General features: G+C 49.8%; 1 protein-coding gene across 1 annotated transcript in view; it reads right to left on the bottom strand.

The window, feature by feature from the left end:
* Positions 1-16,037, bottom strand: part of RCOR1 (REST corepressor 1) — an 85,861-nt gene that overhangs the window by 23,337 nt on the left and 46,487 nt on the right. Inside the window, exon 4 of the mRNA XM_035551196.2 lies at positions 2,242-2,294. Coding sequence (XP_035407089.1) covers positions 2,242-2,294 — 53 coding nt within the window. The remainder of the gene's footprint in view (positions 1-2,241; positions 2,295-16,037) is intronic.

Raw genomic sequence — 16,037 nt, 5'->3', positions numbered from 1 at the left:
GCGACTGCCTGCTGCAGTTTGCCAACACCAGCCCAAGCGGGCTTGCCCTGCCAGAGCCTGCCCTTTGCCTGCCTCGAGCTGGCGAGACTGAGGGGACTCCCTTGGGCACAGCCCCGAGCCCTCCGGCAGCCGTCTGCCAGCAGCAGAGCCAGCAGCGTGGCGCCTGGCCACTAACAAGCAGGGAGAAGGGACAGTGACACGGGAGCCATGCTGGCGAGGACGCGGCCAGCTGGAGGGCCGGTGCTTGACCCAGCCGGCCTGCCAGACAGCTCGCCGCTCGTCCTCACTGCCACGGCAGGCGGGCACGGGTGGCACAACAGCAATCCGTGTTACGGCTGTTAGCCAGGCAACCTGCACAGGAGACTGGCTGTCTGGGAGTGCATGCGTGGGCAAGGCCTACGTCAGCCAGCAGAGCCAAATCCTAAAGTGGCCAAATCCTAAAGCTCGTCCTGACTGGCTTCCAGGGGTGCCGTATGGGCTCTTCCAAAGCTACCCAGCCAACAGTGACACTCATGGTACCTGCTGAAGAGAAAGCGTCCCTTGGTAACACAAGCCACGGTACAAGGCAGATCCTTTCCAGTTATTTCCTAGAACTGCCTAGCTTGGTTGTCTAGGAAATCCCAAAGGACCTGGGACACATGTTCATCTCCAGAGCATTACATGAGAGTGCTGGAGAAGAAGTGGAAAAGCTTTTAGAAGGAGGGACATTTTTAGCTACCATGCCCTGGTTTGGAGAGTCCCAAAACTTCTACTTCTGTACCCAGAGGAGGGGTGGGCAGGGGGAAGGCAGATGGGAAGGAGGCGCTATGAGGAAAGGGTGGGAGGTATCTATTTCCAACATTAAAATGAACACAAGGCTGTTAGCCAAATAAAGTTTTCCAAACTACAAGAATTCGGTTTGTCTAAAAATCACAAGCTTCATTTTCATCGTTCTTCTGGATCAGTCTACACTCTCCAAATATTTCTCCACTGAAACAACGAAACTGGCTTTTATTATCCTGAGCTTTTATTACTCTTTTAGCAAACATTACCCACAATTTCCAGTACTTGGATATACCTATCTCAGTTGAAGTGAGCCATCCAGGATTTCATTTGGATTGAAGTATGCAGCCTTTCAGTGCTTTTTTGTTCTTTTTATTGGCATTTTCTGCTCTTAGAAACTACAAATATTAACTCTGATCATCCTGAGTTTTCAGAAACTTTTGCTGGCTATTTCGATTTTAATGTTCACGTCCCACAAGAAGTCTTTTTGAGGATGAATATCAACCACTGAAAGCCTGACTCAAAGACAGCAGAATCATTTAAATAAACCCCCTGCCTGACCAAATCACAGACTTCTATGGTAATAGGCAAAAGCCTATGAACAAATTCATAAATTTTCAAGCTTTCTTAGAATCCCTTTGTAGAGATTACAGTATGTAATTTGCCAATACAGTAAGTCATGAGATTCCCCGCCTTACCTTTCCGGGCAAGTATTAGTGCATAAGGAAACTCTAGAGAGAGTTCAGAAAAATTTCCCCAGTCGCTACTCATCTCCCTAGGCAAGTGTTGAAATCAATGTTAGTTAATACAGGGAAGATTAGTACACAATCCTAGACCAAGTGGAGTAAAGGAGAGGTCTGCACCTTGAAACAGGATTTCAGTCCCTAAGCTAAAGGCAGTGGCTAACCTCAGGGACAGCTGGTGAAGTTGTCTACTGGTACTGCACAGACACCTGAAGAGCTCATTTATGAATGGCAAAATCATCTGCAACACAGTCTTAAGGTGTGTAGCCCTGGATATTGCTTTGTCTCAAAAGAACGTGATGGTTCAATAGCTCATTAATAATCCAAGAGATCCATGAAGCAGCTGTGGAGCAGTCAACCGGAAACTGCAACACAAGCAGGCAGCAGTCCAAACACACGTCATTGGTCTTTTTAATATTGTTTAGGGGTTCCGAAAGCGTTCACCAGGTGGTCACCTTAGGACACATAATACTTGTGGTCAAACTCTTCTAGAAACTATGACGTTGTTTTTGTTTTCTTCTTTTGACTCTATGTAAAATTCAAGGTGAACTCTATAATCCCAGAGCATGGGTTACCATTAGGAACAGCCAGTTTGGGGAGAAGTAAACAGAAGAAAACAGACAGTTAAAAAAAAAAAAAAAGGGAAGAAGAACTTGCAGACAGTCACTTTAAGCCAAGTTTTAATACCTGCTGAAAACAACTTTTTACATAAAGTAAGCATTCAAAAGATTGTTACCTGCTCCATATTGTATCCATGCTTCTCTTTAGCAATGGCAATGTATTCGTCCACTGAAAAACAAAGAGAAGGCATAAGGGCATTTCATACAATTATCTCATCTCTTCTTCCCTTCCCAAGCTAAAACACAGTCCTGCAGCTCTGACTTCAGCCATGGTCTTTGTATCCTCCACACAGAACTCACATAAAGAGCTGCTGTTGCCAACCATTCAAGAAAGGAAGGAAACAAACGAAAAACAGGCAAACTACTACATATTGTCCTTAACAACCTTAATTGATGCATGATATCCAAGCCAGTTTCAGTACTTCTGAAACACAACATATAATATTTCAAAACAGGTATTTTTGAGTTAAAAGCACAAGCATTTCTCCCATGATCTGCTCTCATTTACTCTCTGAAAGTTTCTAATATCTTCTTCTAATATCAAGTTACCAATCTTGTTCTCCAGAACTGCAGAGATATGAGTCTCAACTCTTTTTTTTTTCCTTTTAACCCCCCCACCCCACAGCAGCTGTTTTCTTAAGAACAAAACACCCCAAACACGATCCATACCCTTCCAATACTGCCAGAATCCTAGCATTACACAATCACTGCAGATATCTTGGCAAATTTTTCAGTCCCTATGCCTCAGCAATTCTCATCTTGGACCAAACCCGACCTCTACATACCAGGCCCCTGCAAGTTTTTTTTTTAACCTTTATAACATGAAGATGCCCTGTGGATTTGTATTTTGTATAGACAAAACTAAATCCCAAACGTTTCTTCCAGTATGAGTGACCGAGCTCACATTACATCCAACTGCAACTGGATCTAAGTCAGTGCTGATCTTCCAAAACCCGTGTCCTTGCACTTGGTCATCATTAGATACACCATAATGATAATACCCTTGAAAAACAAGCTAAAAGTGAGACTCCCACTTCACTTGACGGAGCAGAGGATGCTGGAAGCATTGGTTGTCTGTAGGATTCCTGATGCGCAAAGCACCTGGAAGGCTTCGAATAAATACACATGGCCAGAGTTCTCACTGGTGTACAAATATTGAACTTCAAGACAAGCCACTTAGCAATGAGCTCAGAAGTCATTCCCCACCTCCTTCTCCGCACACACTTGCGGAGGGATGCAACCAAATTCCTGCGCTGATCATCCAACAATGACGTGGAGAGCACGCACAGCAACTAAGGAAGGAAACGGTTCTGTGAGCACTGCAGCTGAGGAAGCCACATTTCCCACGGTTTGTGCCTCATGATTAACTTCAGCTCTCACATGTGCTGCTCCCATGCCTTTTGTTCTACGAGAACCCGCAGTGACTCGCTGGTGTCTAACAACATGGCGTTTCTTAAAGCCTCCTCTTCATGGCAGGACACTCCTCGATTCTGACTTCAACTGAGCAAACTGAGCAGTGAGCTCAGAAGTTACTGGGCAAAACAGAGAGGACAGATGAGAAAAGGCACAGCAGGAGAGCACCAGCCTCTTGATTTCAGCTTGTCATCATCAGAAACAAATGAAACCTAGGTAAAGTAGACACCCCGTCTTACTAGGCAACACGGCATTTGATATCAATGCCCATCCTTCATTTGGCAAGATGCATTAACTCATTTTCACACAATTTCTTTTTGCAACACCTTTATTTTGTTAAGTGCCATGGAGAAGCCTGTGACAACATTAACACAGCCGCATGTCGTGGCAGGAGAAGAGCGTGTACTGGATGCGGGCGCAGCCGCACGTCGGCAAGGACACCCCATGGAGTTCTTGCTCTCCAATCTCCCACTTGCTCTCCCCACCCACCTGCACACAACGGGCACTCCCAAAGACTGACGAGCCTGTTTGTTGGACCACGTTCGGGATGGGTTCACTAAGTTTTATTAGCCCTCTGAGGAAAGGTGGAGCCGCAGCCACTCGTTTGCAGCCCCGCAGGAAAAATGCATCTGTCTCTCCAAGTCAGCAAATCGTTTCTAAGGACCGTGCTGGACTGGGATAAAAACCCTCCCTTCTTGCTAACAGCCTTTTCTCGCGTTATGCAAACATAGCAGAAGAGTTGCACAGATGGTGGAGGTGACAGGACGATGACAGAGGCTTCTTAGGCTGAAATTGCTGCATTGCCGAATTGAACATCCTGATGGTTTCAGCAAGGCAGGAACCTCTGAAACCAGCCTTGCCACAGGAAAACAAAAAAGGTCACAGAACCACAGCTCGAGGAGATAACACAATCCAGGAGGACCACGTGGGGACAGCAAAGGGAACGGCCTCTTCTTCACACACCATCCCTTCCCTCCTCACGCTGAACAAGGAAGGGAAGAAATGAGGAAGGGAAGATCAGTAGGATGTGGGCAGATGTGCAACTTCTGATGCTCCCAGACTTTATAAGCATAGCAAAAGCAGAGGCTGCCAGGAAATCCTAAGTATGGCATTTCCCAGTACTTCAGCTAAGTGCTCTTGGCTTCCTTAGGCCAGGTATTCCACATGCAGTGTGATAAATTTTGTCTAAGGGGGAGGTGAAGGAAGGGAGGAGGGAAAGGAGTTGTATTCTCTGAAGTCCAAGGCTGAATTAAGCCCTTGAATGCTAAGTACTGCTGCATTAACTCGCTCACTTCACTGTAGAAAAATCTGCGGTTCCTGATTTGACTTCAGCATCTTATCCTTTAATATATACAGAGAAGAGATGAGATCATTCTGCTCTCCAGCATATTACATTTCTTATGCCAGATACCATAGGCAATGAAAGCATACTTCTTCCCTCCCTTTTCTCTCCTAATCCTAAGATCCTAAGAACATTAGCAAGGATCCCCCACACCAGTGAGGTTTTTCTTGAATTAAGTCAGAACACCACAGAACCAAATAGTCTACTACCAGCAATCGGCACCATGAAAGGAGACAGGATGCCTTTGTTGGCATGGTGGGGATCTAACACCTCCGTGTTGTACCTCGCTGCTGCAGCAGAGGAAGAGAAGAGACAATAAGGCAGTAAACCAACCACAAGCAAAGGAAAGCTCTTTCTATCCCCTAGAAGTGTTTGCAGAAGAAAGGACAAGGAGTCCGTGCTGTACTCTTGTACACAGGCAGGGAACAAGCTGACCTGGCCCACTGTGCCTGTCGTTTCTTGGCTCGTTGTGGCTTGCTCACTTCGGTGCTTGCACCATCTGAGAGGTCTGACAGCTCCTCGAGCACTCCCTTCTTTACCATCCCCCTCCACACGAACTGAGCAAGAAAGAGCAGGGCACCAGCTGAGTCACAGGATCCCTTTCGCCCGCCATACCAGCAGAGCCTGGAATTGCCACAAGCTTAATGCTTCACATGCCACACCAGATAAATAAGCGCTCCCTTCCATCTCTGCCTTCCCCACGCACTTCCAGCGAGCCCAGGGCAGCGGGCACGTGAAATTCTGCTCCGCTGCATTTCAGTGGCGTTCAGTCACGCTCGGCGTGTAACCCAGCGATCTGTTTAGACATCGGAGTTCGGAGCCAGAGGAACCTGGGGCAGAGCCCTGCTTACACCAGACAAGACGGTTTGCCAGCCCAGCTCTGAGCTGCTTTCCAGAAGAGGGAGGACAGCAAAGCAGCCCCAGCATAAGCTGGGCCACCGCACGTCCCTCTGCCAGCACAACTTCAGCTGAACAGGGGAGCTGAGGACATCCTCCCCTCCCACCCAACTCAGCGCTGGAAAGATTTCTGCGCAGACCGGGCCAGAACGACAACACTTGAGCAGAGACAGTCGTGTGACACAGGAGATGCTCTGCTCCTGTGGAGGCTCTTGTTGCTACTAGAAACCAGATGCGGGAGGAGGGACAGAACAGAAGCACAAACTGGTTCGTTTCTTTACCAGTTCGGCTACATTGCTTCTCTTGCATGCTTTTTAGCTGTGCGGGGAAGAGCAGGACCCCCCCGCACACCCCCTGCCCAGGGTGGAGTGAGCGCTAACCCAAACAGCTCCGTCCTACAGGCAGTCGTGTGCAGGAAGGCAGGAGGAGGATAAAAGGTGGGGACACGAAGGGAACAGAGCCACACATACGTACTCACCAGCAAAGAGGAGCACAGGGTGCTCAGATGCTTTCAAAAAGCACCTCTCTCTAACACAGGGAGGGAGATCTACAAAAGATGACCGAAGGACCCCGAGTGTAGCATTAACACAAACAGAGAAGGGAGATGTAGGGGAACGGGAAAGGGAGCAGAGCAAAGTGCTTCTCCTCTGCCATCTAGAAAGAGGAGTTTCTGACCAAAATGGTGCCATCAGCCCCCTGAACGCTGTGGTCTTGTTTCCAGCCGTCTCTCTCTCTCACAGCCTTTTCTTCTGCTAGCTGCCTTTCCGCAAGAATTCCTCACTAGAGGCAAAGGGAAGGGGACCCTCTTGGCTGACACGAGCAAACAACTGCATTGCTGATTTTCAGTCCCGCATCTTCGAGCAGTGAATTCAGAGATGTAAAACAGGAGCATTAATTTGGGGATGGGGGGTGGGAGAGCTCCGAGAAGAGAAACGCCTGAAAGCAATGCCGCCCCTCATCACCATTCGATCAGATGAAATGCTCTCTCCAAGTGGGTCTTTTGGGAGAACTCCCCCCACACCCCAGCCCCGGTTTGCTTCTTACAGACCCCACAGGTATCACGTCGTGCTTGGTGGACTCAGTGACCCCGCGGAGGGTTTGCAGCAGAGGCAGGAGCGCTAAAGCCTACGGAACGCACCGGGAATGCAGAGGTAGAGCTGTTGCTGCAACCTCAGTTCACCCCTATTACTGGGGTACTGCAGGAGCTCTGAACACTTTGCATATTACGTGATGCAATACCCTGACAGAACAGGGTGAAATAAGGACAAAAGCAGCAGCCTTCGCAGCCTCAGTAATGTGCTTCACGGGGTTTGATCAATGCTGGAACCTGTGAGGAATTTCGGATGTGGCTCTCCATCTCCCCCTCCTCTCCCTTCTCCCTTCGGAACAGAAGTCGTCGAGACCCAGAACAAATCAATGTTATATAAAGAAAATAAAGAGCGGGGATTAGACATATACATGTGAAATCCTTCCAATTTTCAAAACACTGTTATGACAGTACACAAACAACTCGCCACAGTTTCCACCTCGGTGTAGAAATAAATGAGCAGCTGCATTGCCGTCTCGCCGCGTCGGTGGAACAATCCTGCCACCTCGTGGCCCCAGCACAGGAGAGGAAGCCACGAGAAGTGCCAAGCTCAGACAACAAAGCGCCTCGCTCAAGTGAGCAGCAACAGGAGGCGGTGGGGAGCAGGCAGAGACCGAAGCGGGACGGGCCTGACCACTTTTTCTGGGTGGAATCACGTACAAAAGCAAACAAAACCCATCTACTGAAAAGGCTGTTATGCCTTGGAAAAACTATTTCCTCTCCTTGGCAAGAGGCAGCGTGCCACAGGCAGGAGAGGGATGGAGAGCCAGGGCACAGCCATGTTTTACAGCCCTTGCTGCACTCACCTGGGCAGGTACGTGGCCTCCTTTCAGACTGATTCTAGGAAGAGAGAGCACTAGAGAGACACAAAGGCTACTTCAACACTTCATGAGTTAAAGGCATGTGAAGATTTGGGCCTTAACTCCACTGTATCTACAGCAGGTGAGGCTGAAGTCTGGATGCAGCTTCAAGGCAAAGAAAAACTGACCTCAGCTGGGGAAGTTACCATGATCAGGAGCAAGACAAAATACCCTGCAGCAGGGGCAGGGTACCTCGAGCCAAGCGACCACACAGGAGGCCTCAGCTCCCACCCACCTACCTCCCCATAGCTCAGACTCCACTTGACCATCACCTCGTCCTCCTTTGGCAGCGGGGCCACGGTAAGCGTCCCTCACCCCCAGGCACCCTGAGGAAGGCCAGGTCTGAATGGCAGGGCCTGTCCTCCTAATTTCAGCGAGCCTTTAGACTGGCCCAGCCAAAAGTGGAGCTTGCTCCTTACCCCAGCACAGCACGAGGGCAGGGATGAGCAGGCAGGCGGGAACAGGCTTGGCTGGATGGAAACCAGCACCGATGAGGAAAGTCGCTGCCAGCCACACCTGGAGCCAGGGAGCTGCAGCCTCAGGTAGCAGAACGAAGGGATGAAATGGAGTGCCCCGCTGCTGTGAGATCTGACCCCTGCAAGCAGCCCTTGTGCCTGCTGACGGTTTTATTTCTCAAAGTGAAACACGCTAGCAAACAAAAGCGGCTATTTCCCATCTCTTCCTTAATCCTTCCCTTTGCATTGCCTGCATCTGAAGGTAAGTCCAAAGTCGAAGCTCCAGTGATGGTTCAAGACCTGACCCCCCTGCCTTCAGATTCTGCTGCATCAGCAAGAAAGCTGTACCGCAGACGCGGGTGTACTGACACATCCAGCACGGCTTCTGTAGCTCGTCAGAACCATCTTAAGCTGTTTACCAGGAAAGGCCTTTTGCTAGTAGTATGCGCGTTTCCCTTAAAGCTTTTGCCAACACAGGCTGGTGCCTGAAGTTGCGCCCTCAGCTGGTGCCGTCGCATCAGGAGGAGAAAGGCTGGGCTGGGCTTTCAGCACGGGGAGTGGGGCTGGTGGCGAGGCCTGCCAGGAGGAAGGGAAGGGAAGCCTCCCTCGCTGACGTGTGCCTCAGAGGCCACGTGGATACACACCGTAAGGACGCGCACAGAGGACTCCGGGGAGAAAAGACCGCTTCTTGCACGGGCAATGCATTTAAGCTCCAGCTAGAGATTCGCTCTGCCCCGGCATCAATGCTGCTTTCCTGGAGGGGTGGCACACCTGTACCTGCAGAGAGCCCCGGGTGCCTCGTATGTGCCACAGCGGAGAAGGATGGGGGAGATCTGACAGCCCAGGGGAATCTGCACCTTTGGGACCCAGCACCAAACAGGCAGAGCCACTCAGACCACTAACCTACGAGGATATGGGATCTGAACAAAGATGGATCATCCAGCAGTGCAAATCTGACCCTAAATCAGAGAGGCACTTGACTGCATCAAATGTAATGATCTAGAGGGTTGGGATCCCATGTAAGAACATAAAGCAGCACACGGTACCTGCTGGCAGGGAGGGAATACTCAATCCCACCTGTGACCTTCCAAGACGCAGATAAGAAAGTGAACATGGGGTAAACGAATACAGCACATGCCTAACAAGAGCAGGTTTACAGCCGAGCAGTTCTTTGCACGATTCAGTACAGTGCTCCCAATTCGGTGCAAGGAGTCCCAAAGCCAGACGTACCCCGCTATCAGACCATGGCTTGAGTTAACTCTGCAGAGAAGCTACAGCCTCAGATTACATACTTCAAGGCAGGAACACGCCCAAGCAATGCAAGTAGCAACATTATCAATGTACTTGTCACAACGGGTAGAAGATTTAAAAAATTATTTGATCAGGTGGTTCAATGCAAGAGACATTACCTTGGATTAGAAGAAGCCTCCCTCACGCAGATTTTATTATGGAAATTACTACTTTTTGCACTCCTAAAGAATATCTGATTCCATGCATCATTTCCAAAAGCCACAGATTCATAGAATGGCTCAGGTTGGAAGGGACCTTAAGGATCACCCAGTTCCAACCCCCTGCCACGGGCAGGGACACCTCCCACCAGCCCAGGTTGCCCAAAGCCCCATCCAGCCTGGCCTTGAACACCTCCAGGGATGGGGCATCCACAGCTTCTCTGGGCAGCCTGTGCCAGGGCCTCACCACCCTCTGAGTGAAGAATTTCCTCCTAACCTCTAATCTAAATCCCCCCTCTTTTAGTTGAAAGCCATTCCCCATTGTCCTGTCATTGAGCAAAAAGTTGCTCTCTACCTTTTTTATAAGCCCCCTTTAAGTACTGAAAAGCTGCAATGAGGTCTCCCCAGAGCCTTCTCTTCTCCAGGCTGAACAGCCCCAGCTCTCTCAGCCTTTCTTCATTCACTACTACGGAAAAAAAAAGTTTGACACACTAACAACGGAGCCAGTGTGGGGAAACAGACTCAGACTAGCAGTCTCATGCAAGGTTCATCCTAGGTCTCGTACCTAGAAACATCTCTCAACTCCTCATCCACATGTCATGCTGTATATGCTGAAATTTGTTTTGTATTATACCAGCTGCATGAAAACACAGCTTTCTGAACAAGTGAATAAAGTAATTCAAGAAAGAAGCGACCTCATACGCAAAAGCAAATGAAAACCTACCAGAAAACCTAACACGGAGCAGCCACTCTGGGTCAGCAGACTACTCAAAGGCCAGACCAAGCAGCCTGCTGTCAACCAGCCTCAGACGCTGCCAGTGAACACCCAGACACAAAGCCCTCTAAAGAGGATGAAACCTTCCACAGGGTTCATTTCCCACCCTCAACAAGATTTTGAAGGCTCTTGTCCAAACCCAGAACTGTTACGTTGCCCACTGTGCTAGGAAGACGAACTAATAAAAGCACCGTATCAGAGCCAAGCTTCTTAAACAGCACGGGTAATTCCGCTACGCCACGACCCAGGGCTTTTGTGCAGCATGAGGGCACACGCACAGAAGGGGTGTGTGGGAGCAGAATAGCCATCGGGCTAAATTACAGCTCGTTATTACTGTTACTGATAATAAAACCCATCGCGAGAGTAGGAGTCATGCTGACCCCCTTCATAATGCATACAAAAGCCAGAGAAATGAACAATTTGTCCCTTAGCCACCTCCTTGAAGAATGTCACTCGGGTGGATAGGACGCATCGGGCAGGCCAGCAGACAGCGAGGGGAAAGAAGCCGGAGTCACGCTGCGGAGCTGCCCACGGCTGCTGGAAGGCAGCGATGTGCTGAGAGCGTGGAGCTGCTCGGGCAGGGCAGAGACCTCCAGGCGCGGCCACCAGCCTCCAGCTCTGCGGCAGCTGGAGCAGGAGAAGCCTCTGCTCCGGGACGGCGAGGGGGTTAGTCACAAAAGCAAGGCTTCTTGGTTTAATGTGGGGGTTTGGTGGTTGCTGCTGGCCTCCCTCACTTCCAAGCACAGCTAGATGAACGAAAAAAGTCTGGAGCAGATACTGGTTCTCAGCTACCCAGAAGACCTCTGCACTCGAGTGAATAAGAAGCTGTGAAACTAGATGAAAAGGGATAGGGACTAAGTGAAGGCAGCTTGATGTTGGACGTGAACTAATCTTCATTGTATTTTCTGAAGTACTTCTGAGATGCTTTTGTTCCTTCTACACATGCAGTTAAAAACCCATTTTGAGATGTTTGGGACTGGCCCGTTCTGAGAAGGGAAGGACCTTTTGACAGCAGCACTCTTTGCACTACGGCACCAGGTCGCTGAGAATCAAAATTTACATCTCAAACTTGCTTGGAAAGGCTCCATTATCCCCTGCGTGCAAGCAAGTTGGAAGGAAGCAGAACAGAGACGAGACAAACACATCCAACGCACAGGGGACTGCGTAACCTAAAGGGAACGACTTACCTCGAGGGTGGCTGTGGCTCTAACCCCCAGCTGTCTGCCCCAATCTCTCGAAATTCCTATCCTTGCTCGCTGCAGGAACAGGTCAGCTGCTGGACTAAAGCAGCTGCTTCCTCACTCAACATGGCAGGCCATGAACTAAGGCAACAAACAAGTGCCTGCCGCAGGTTAAGTCAAAGCGGAATTCCTGGTACCCCAGACAACATGAAAACATGGTATGTGGTCACTGCTTTTAGCCAGGATTTAGAAGCCCAGTCCTTACTCAAGTTATTATTTATTACTTCCGATGCTTGCCGTGCTAGGAAATTCATAACTACCCTTACCATCATGTGAAAGTGCATGAGAAGCATATGATTGGAAAATAACTTGAATGCGGAGGGCAAAAATAAGAGTACAGGAAAAATAATTAGCAGGAGTGGTTCCTAATTAGAGCAAAGAATGCTAGAACAAACATTATGGAGAGGGAAGCTCTGGCACATGTTCTTGAGAAAGTCTGGCTGCTCTGCCTCCTGCACTAGCACCTCTGTAAAGGTCACACTCAGCAGCAGGATGAATTCATCACAGCAAACTTATGCCCGTGACGTCCTCAAGCATTCCTCAGCGAAAGACGCATCCCACAAGAGCTCCTCCCTGCCTGCACACAGCTCCCATCGCACCCCTGTAAACGTCCTCCTGTTGGTGCTTTCGCTGACCGGCCTGCTCCAGGACAAAACAGTTCCCTTCCAGATCCTGACCCTTCTTACTCTTCCCTCAAAGCTACAGTAAGAGACACGAGGTCAGGAAAAAAAGACCTACCCTGAAAGGCTCAGAGCCTGCCATTCCCACTAAAGCCGGCAGGACTGGAGCACGCTCGGCCCGGCCCAGGGCTGGGCCCGAGCAGCACGGCGTAGCTGCAGCCTGCTAGTTCTTGTTACACTGGTCCTACAGCTTACACAGCGCCTATCAGGCTGGCTAGGACTGCTCCCAAATGCATTTCAGATCAAGGCTTGCTGCCAGGGTGACTCTTAACAGCGCTATCATCACTCCATTACATCCACGTCATCTCGTCTCTAAACTTCTCTTAGAAAAAAAAAAAAACAAAACACGCATTTCTTCCCAGTGCCAGCTCTGGTTCAGTCCCTGCAGTCGCAACCGCGGTGGCAGCTGGCATTTTCAAACTGGGTCATCTCGACACGTTTGGAGGCCTGTTTCTTACTGCAGTGAAAAAGAGGAACAAACAGGTGGCAGGAGAGAACAAGGCACATGAAGAAACTGGTGACTGCCCCCCCCCCCCTCCCAGCACAGCAGCAAAAATTCCTCCGGGATTACACAGCTACCTTAGATAAGACGCCCTTTTCCTGGATACTCTCCAACACATTTCTCTTTTTTGGGGGGTTTTGGGGAATTTGGGGTTTTATTTTTTTCTTTATTGTTTGAAAAAGTCCACTGTACCTTGGGTGAAATGCACCCCAAACACACGCGCGCACACCAGTCCTTTCGAATTAAATTGCTTTCCCGGCTCTAATACAAACCACTGCTGTGAAAGGGTTAAAGCCTCATCTTCATTTAAATATGCATCCAGGATCCAGAAATATCAACCTGCAGTAATAATGATGAAAGAGCTGCTCTGAGATTTCCACACGGCATTGCAACAGCAACGAGCACAGCAGCTGACAAACAAAGGGGGAACTGCAGCTAAGTTTGAGGCAACCCAGCCATTTTCTGGGATACACCCAGAGCCTTTGAAGCCTATCTTGTTTTGCTGTTGGTAATATCGACACTTTAAGCACCAAAAGTTGCCTCAGCTGAAATGAAATGCTGCCTACCTTCATATTTGAGCATTTTCTTAAGTGCAGCAACTGCAGCTTCTGGTAGAAGTGGCCATTATTATTTCTATAGCTACACTCGAGCAGAATCCTAAATTAAACACCAGTTATCTCATTTCTGGATTCATGGACTTGTATTCTTCAGCTATGGTATTTGCATCCAAGCTTCACAGCTGCCAGGTTCGCTGCATAATATGAAATTTGGATTAGGAATAAACAAACCCAATTCTGCTCTTCCATTAATCCTTTTCGCTGTCACTGGGACAGCCAAATTGGTATTTCTAGGGAAGGAATGGAAGGAACACATACAAATAGAAAGATCAGAAGTGTTTTTTGCCCTTTTTTTGCCTTTTTTTTTTTTTTGCAGGGGGTTGTTTGTAGGGTTTTTGTTTTGTTTCCTTTCTGTCTTCCCTGGAAGCAAGAAAAGGTGAGCATCTAGCTGCAGGCAAGAATTATAACCCCTGAAGTCCACCCCTCAGAGACCTGGAAGCTTTGGATCTACCGGGCAGCTATTTTTAAGGCTAACATTTTTCTTATTCTCAAAACAAAAGGGGGAAAAAAACACTAACAAAAACCCTCAGACACAAACAAGAAGAAAAACCCCAAACAAAAAAAAAAAAGCACAATACACACGCTCCATCTTACAAAACCTCCCGCCGCACTCAGCCAGCCCCAAATAAAAAAGCCTAAGCTCGGCTCAGAGTTCAACGCCACTTTTCTCTCTGGTGGCAGAGCCTGAGCTGCTCCCACTCTCCCACCCCGGAGCCAAGGGGGCTGCGCTCTCCGTGCCAACGCAACCTTCCGCGGGGCTGCATTATAAACCAGATCACTGGGTCGTAACCCTCCAGCAAGGGGGATTGGAGGGAAGGGGGGAAATCATCAAAACCACAGTTCCAGCTATTTCAAAGACCTTGCTTGCAGCATGTTGGAGAGGAGGGACAAAGCAGCTTTGCTGCTGCTGAACACACACGGGACTCCATCCTCCTCTTTGTTGCTGCAGGGGGCACAGGGCTGCGCTGGTTCCTGGGTACCTCTGAAGCATTAATCCCATTTCAAACGCATCCTGTTAAACAGAGACTTCATTTTTAAAGGGGAAATTTTAAGATCGCTTTCCCCGGTCTCGTCTCTCCCATTTGTGGTTTTCCGCTCACATTTATTTATTGCTAGCGCACCCTGTGCCCCAAGGAAATGAGGAAAATGAGAACTGATGATGGCAGTTAATGGAGTCGTATGTCCACACAGAATTCACAGGCCAAAATAACTGAGCCGAGGGTGAAAGGATACGTGGAAGCAGAAGCCCTTCTTAGAGCCATTTGGCTCGGCTACCCACTGAAAACAGAAACTCAACACAGAGCATGTCGAGCCTTCTCAAAGCCATGCTCAGCACCCTGAGAAGACGAATATCTTCCTGTCCTCTATTCTGTCAGTTTAGGTTAGAAAATCCAGATCAAGGTGATTTTCAAGCTCGTGTCACATCCTTTTAAAGGAGAAAGGGAAGAATAACCACAGCCTGTTCTATGCAAAGATTAACCCTCGAACCACAGCTCGAGACAGCCTCTAGTCACTTAGAAGCAGCCAGCCCTCCGAAATCTGGGGATCCACCTCTCCGTGGCACCTGAGGATGGTTACCAAAACTCTCTCACCCACGAGGCAGTGGCTGGCAGGCTAACAACCAGCACACGCTCACAGCCTCTGGCAGGACCCAGGCTTTGAGCTCCCAGAGGCCGACTCGGCGCTCCCAGGGCTGGGGCACCGCTGTTGAGCGGGGACAGGTCCCTCCCCTCGCCAAAACGCACCCCACAGGGTTAACATCCCCAGTAACCATAGCAACCAGCACTTCTTTCTCCATCAGAGCCTCAGCTGGCACGCTGCCGCCTTCCCAGGATCGGGTTTTGCAGCACGTTTCGGGACCCCCCCCAGCCCCTTTTGTCCCCAGCCAGGGGTTTGGCCGGGCGCACGGCGAGGGTGCTGGAGCACCTGCTGCTCCGTGCGACCGGCATGCCTCCGTCCCCAGGTGCCCCGGGCACATCCACCGTCCTGCCCGGGGAAAAGGGGGCTGGCTGCGGTCTCCCCAGGCACGCTGAAGCGGGCACAAGGAGAGGCGGGGGCAGTCCCGCAAGCAGGGTAACAGAGGGAGGGCTGGGGAGCGCCCGAAGCTGGGGCACTGCTCTGCCATCGGGTCGAACACAAGAGCAGGGGACCCAGCTGGCAGCCGTGACCTGCCCTCCCAGGGGTGCTGGGGACAGGGCCGCCTCTTCAGCACCACCCAGAAGCCGCAAGTCCACGGGGGACACCCACCAAAACATCCCCACGTCCCGATAACGGTGAGGAACCAAACCTCACATCCAGGGCACGTGTGTGCTGTCAGGAAGAGAGCAGACAAATGGCTTTCAAAACAGAGCTTATCACAAGCTAAACAATACAGCTTTCTCCTCTCGTAGCTCACCTTTGAACTACAGATGCATAAAAGCACTCATCACATCCTACTCTCCTGCCCGGTTTCCATCCCTTCCTCCTGGGCAGCTGCAGCATGCCAGCACTTGCTTATTTCCAAACCAACCCAGTGCCATTTTTATGGTCCCACCCATTGGAGCACTTGGCACAGCGATAGACGCTGCTGCGGTATAAATAGCTTCATGCTGGCCC

Source organism: Cygnus atratus, chromosome 5 (genome assembly GCF_013377495.2).
Source record: "Cygnus atratus isolate AKBS03 ecotype Queensland, Australia chromosome 5, CAtr_DNAZoo_HiC_assembly, whole genome shotgun sequence".
In the NCBI taxonomy this organism is placed as follows: Eukaryota; Metazoa; Chordata; class Aves; order Anseriformes; family Anatidae; genus Cygnus; species Cygnus atratus.
The sequence above is the reverse complement of the archived record's forward strand: the minus strand, read 5'-3'. Positions and strand labels throughout refer to the sequence as shown.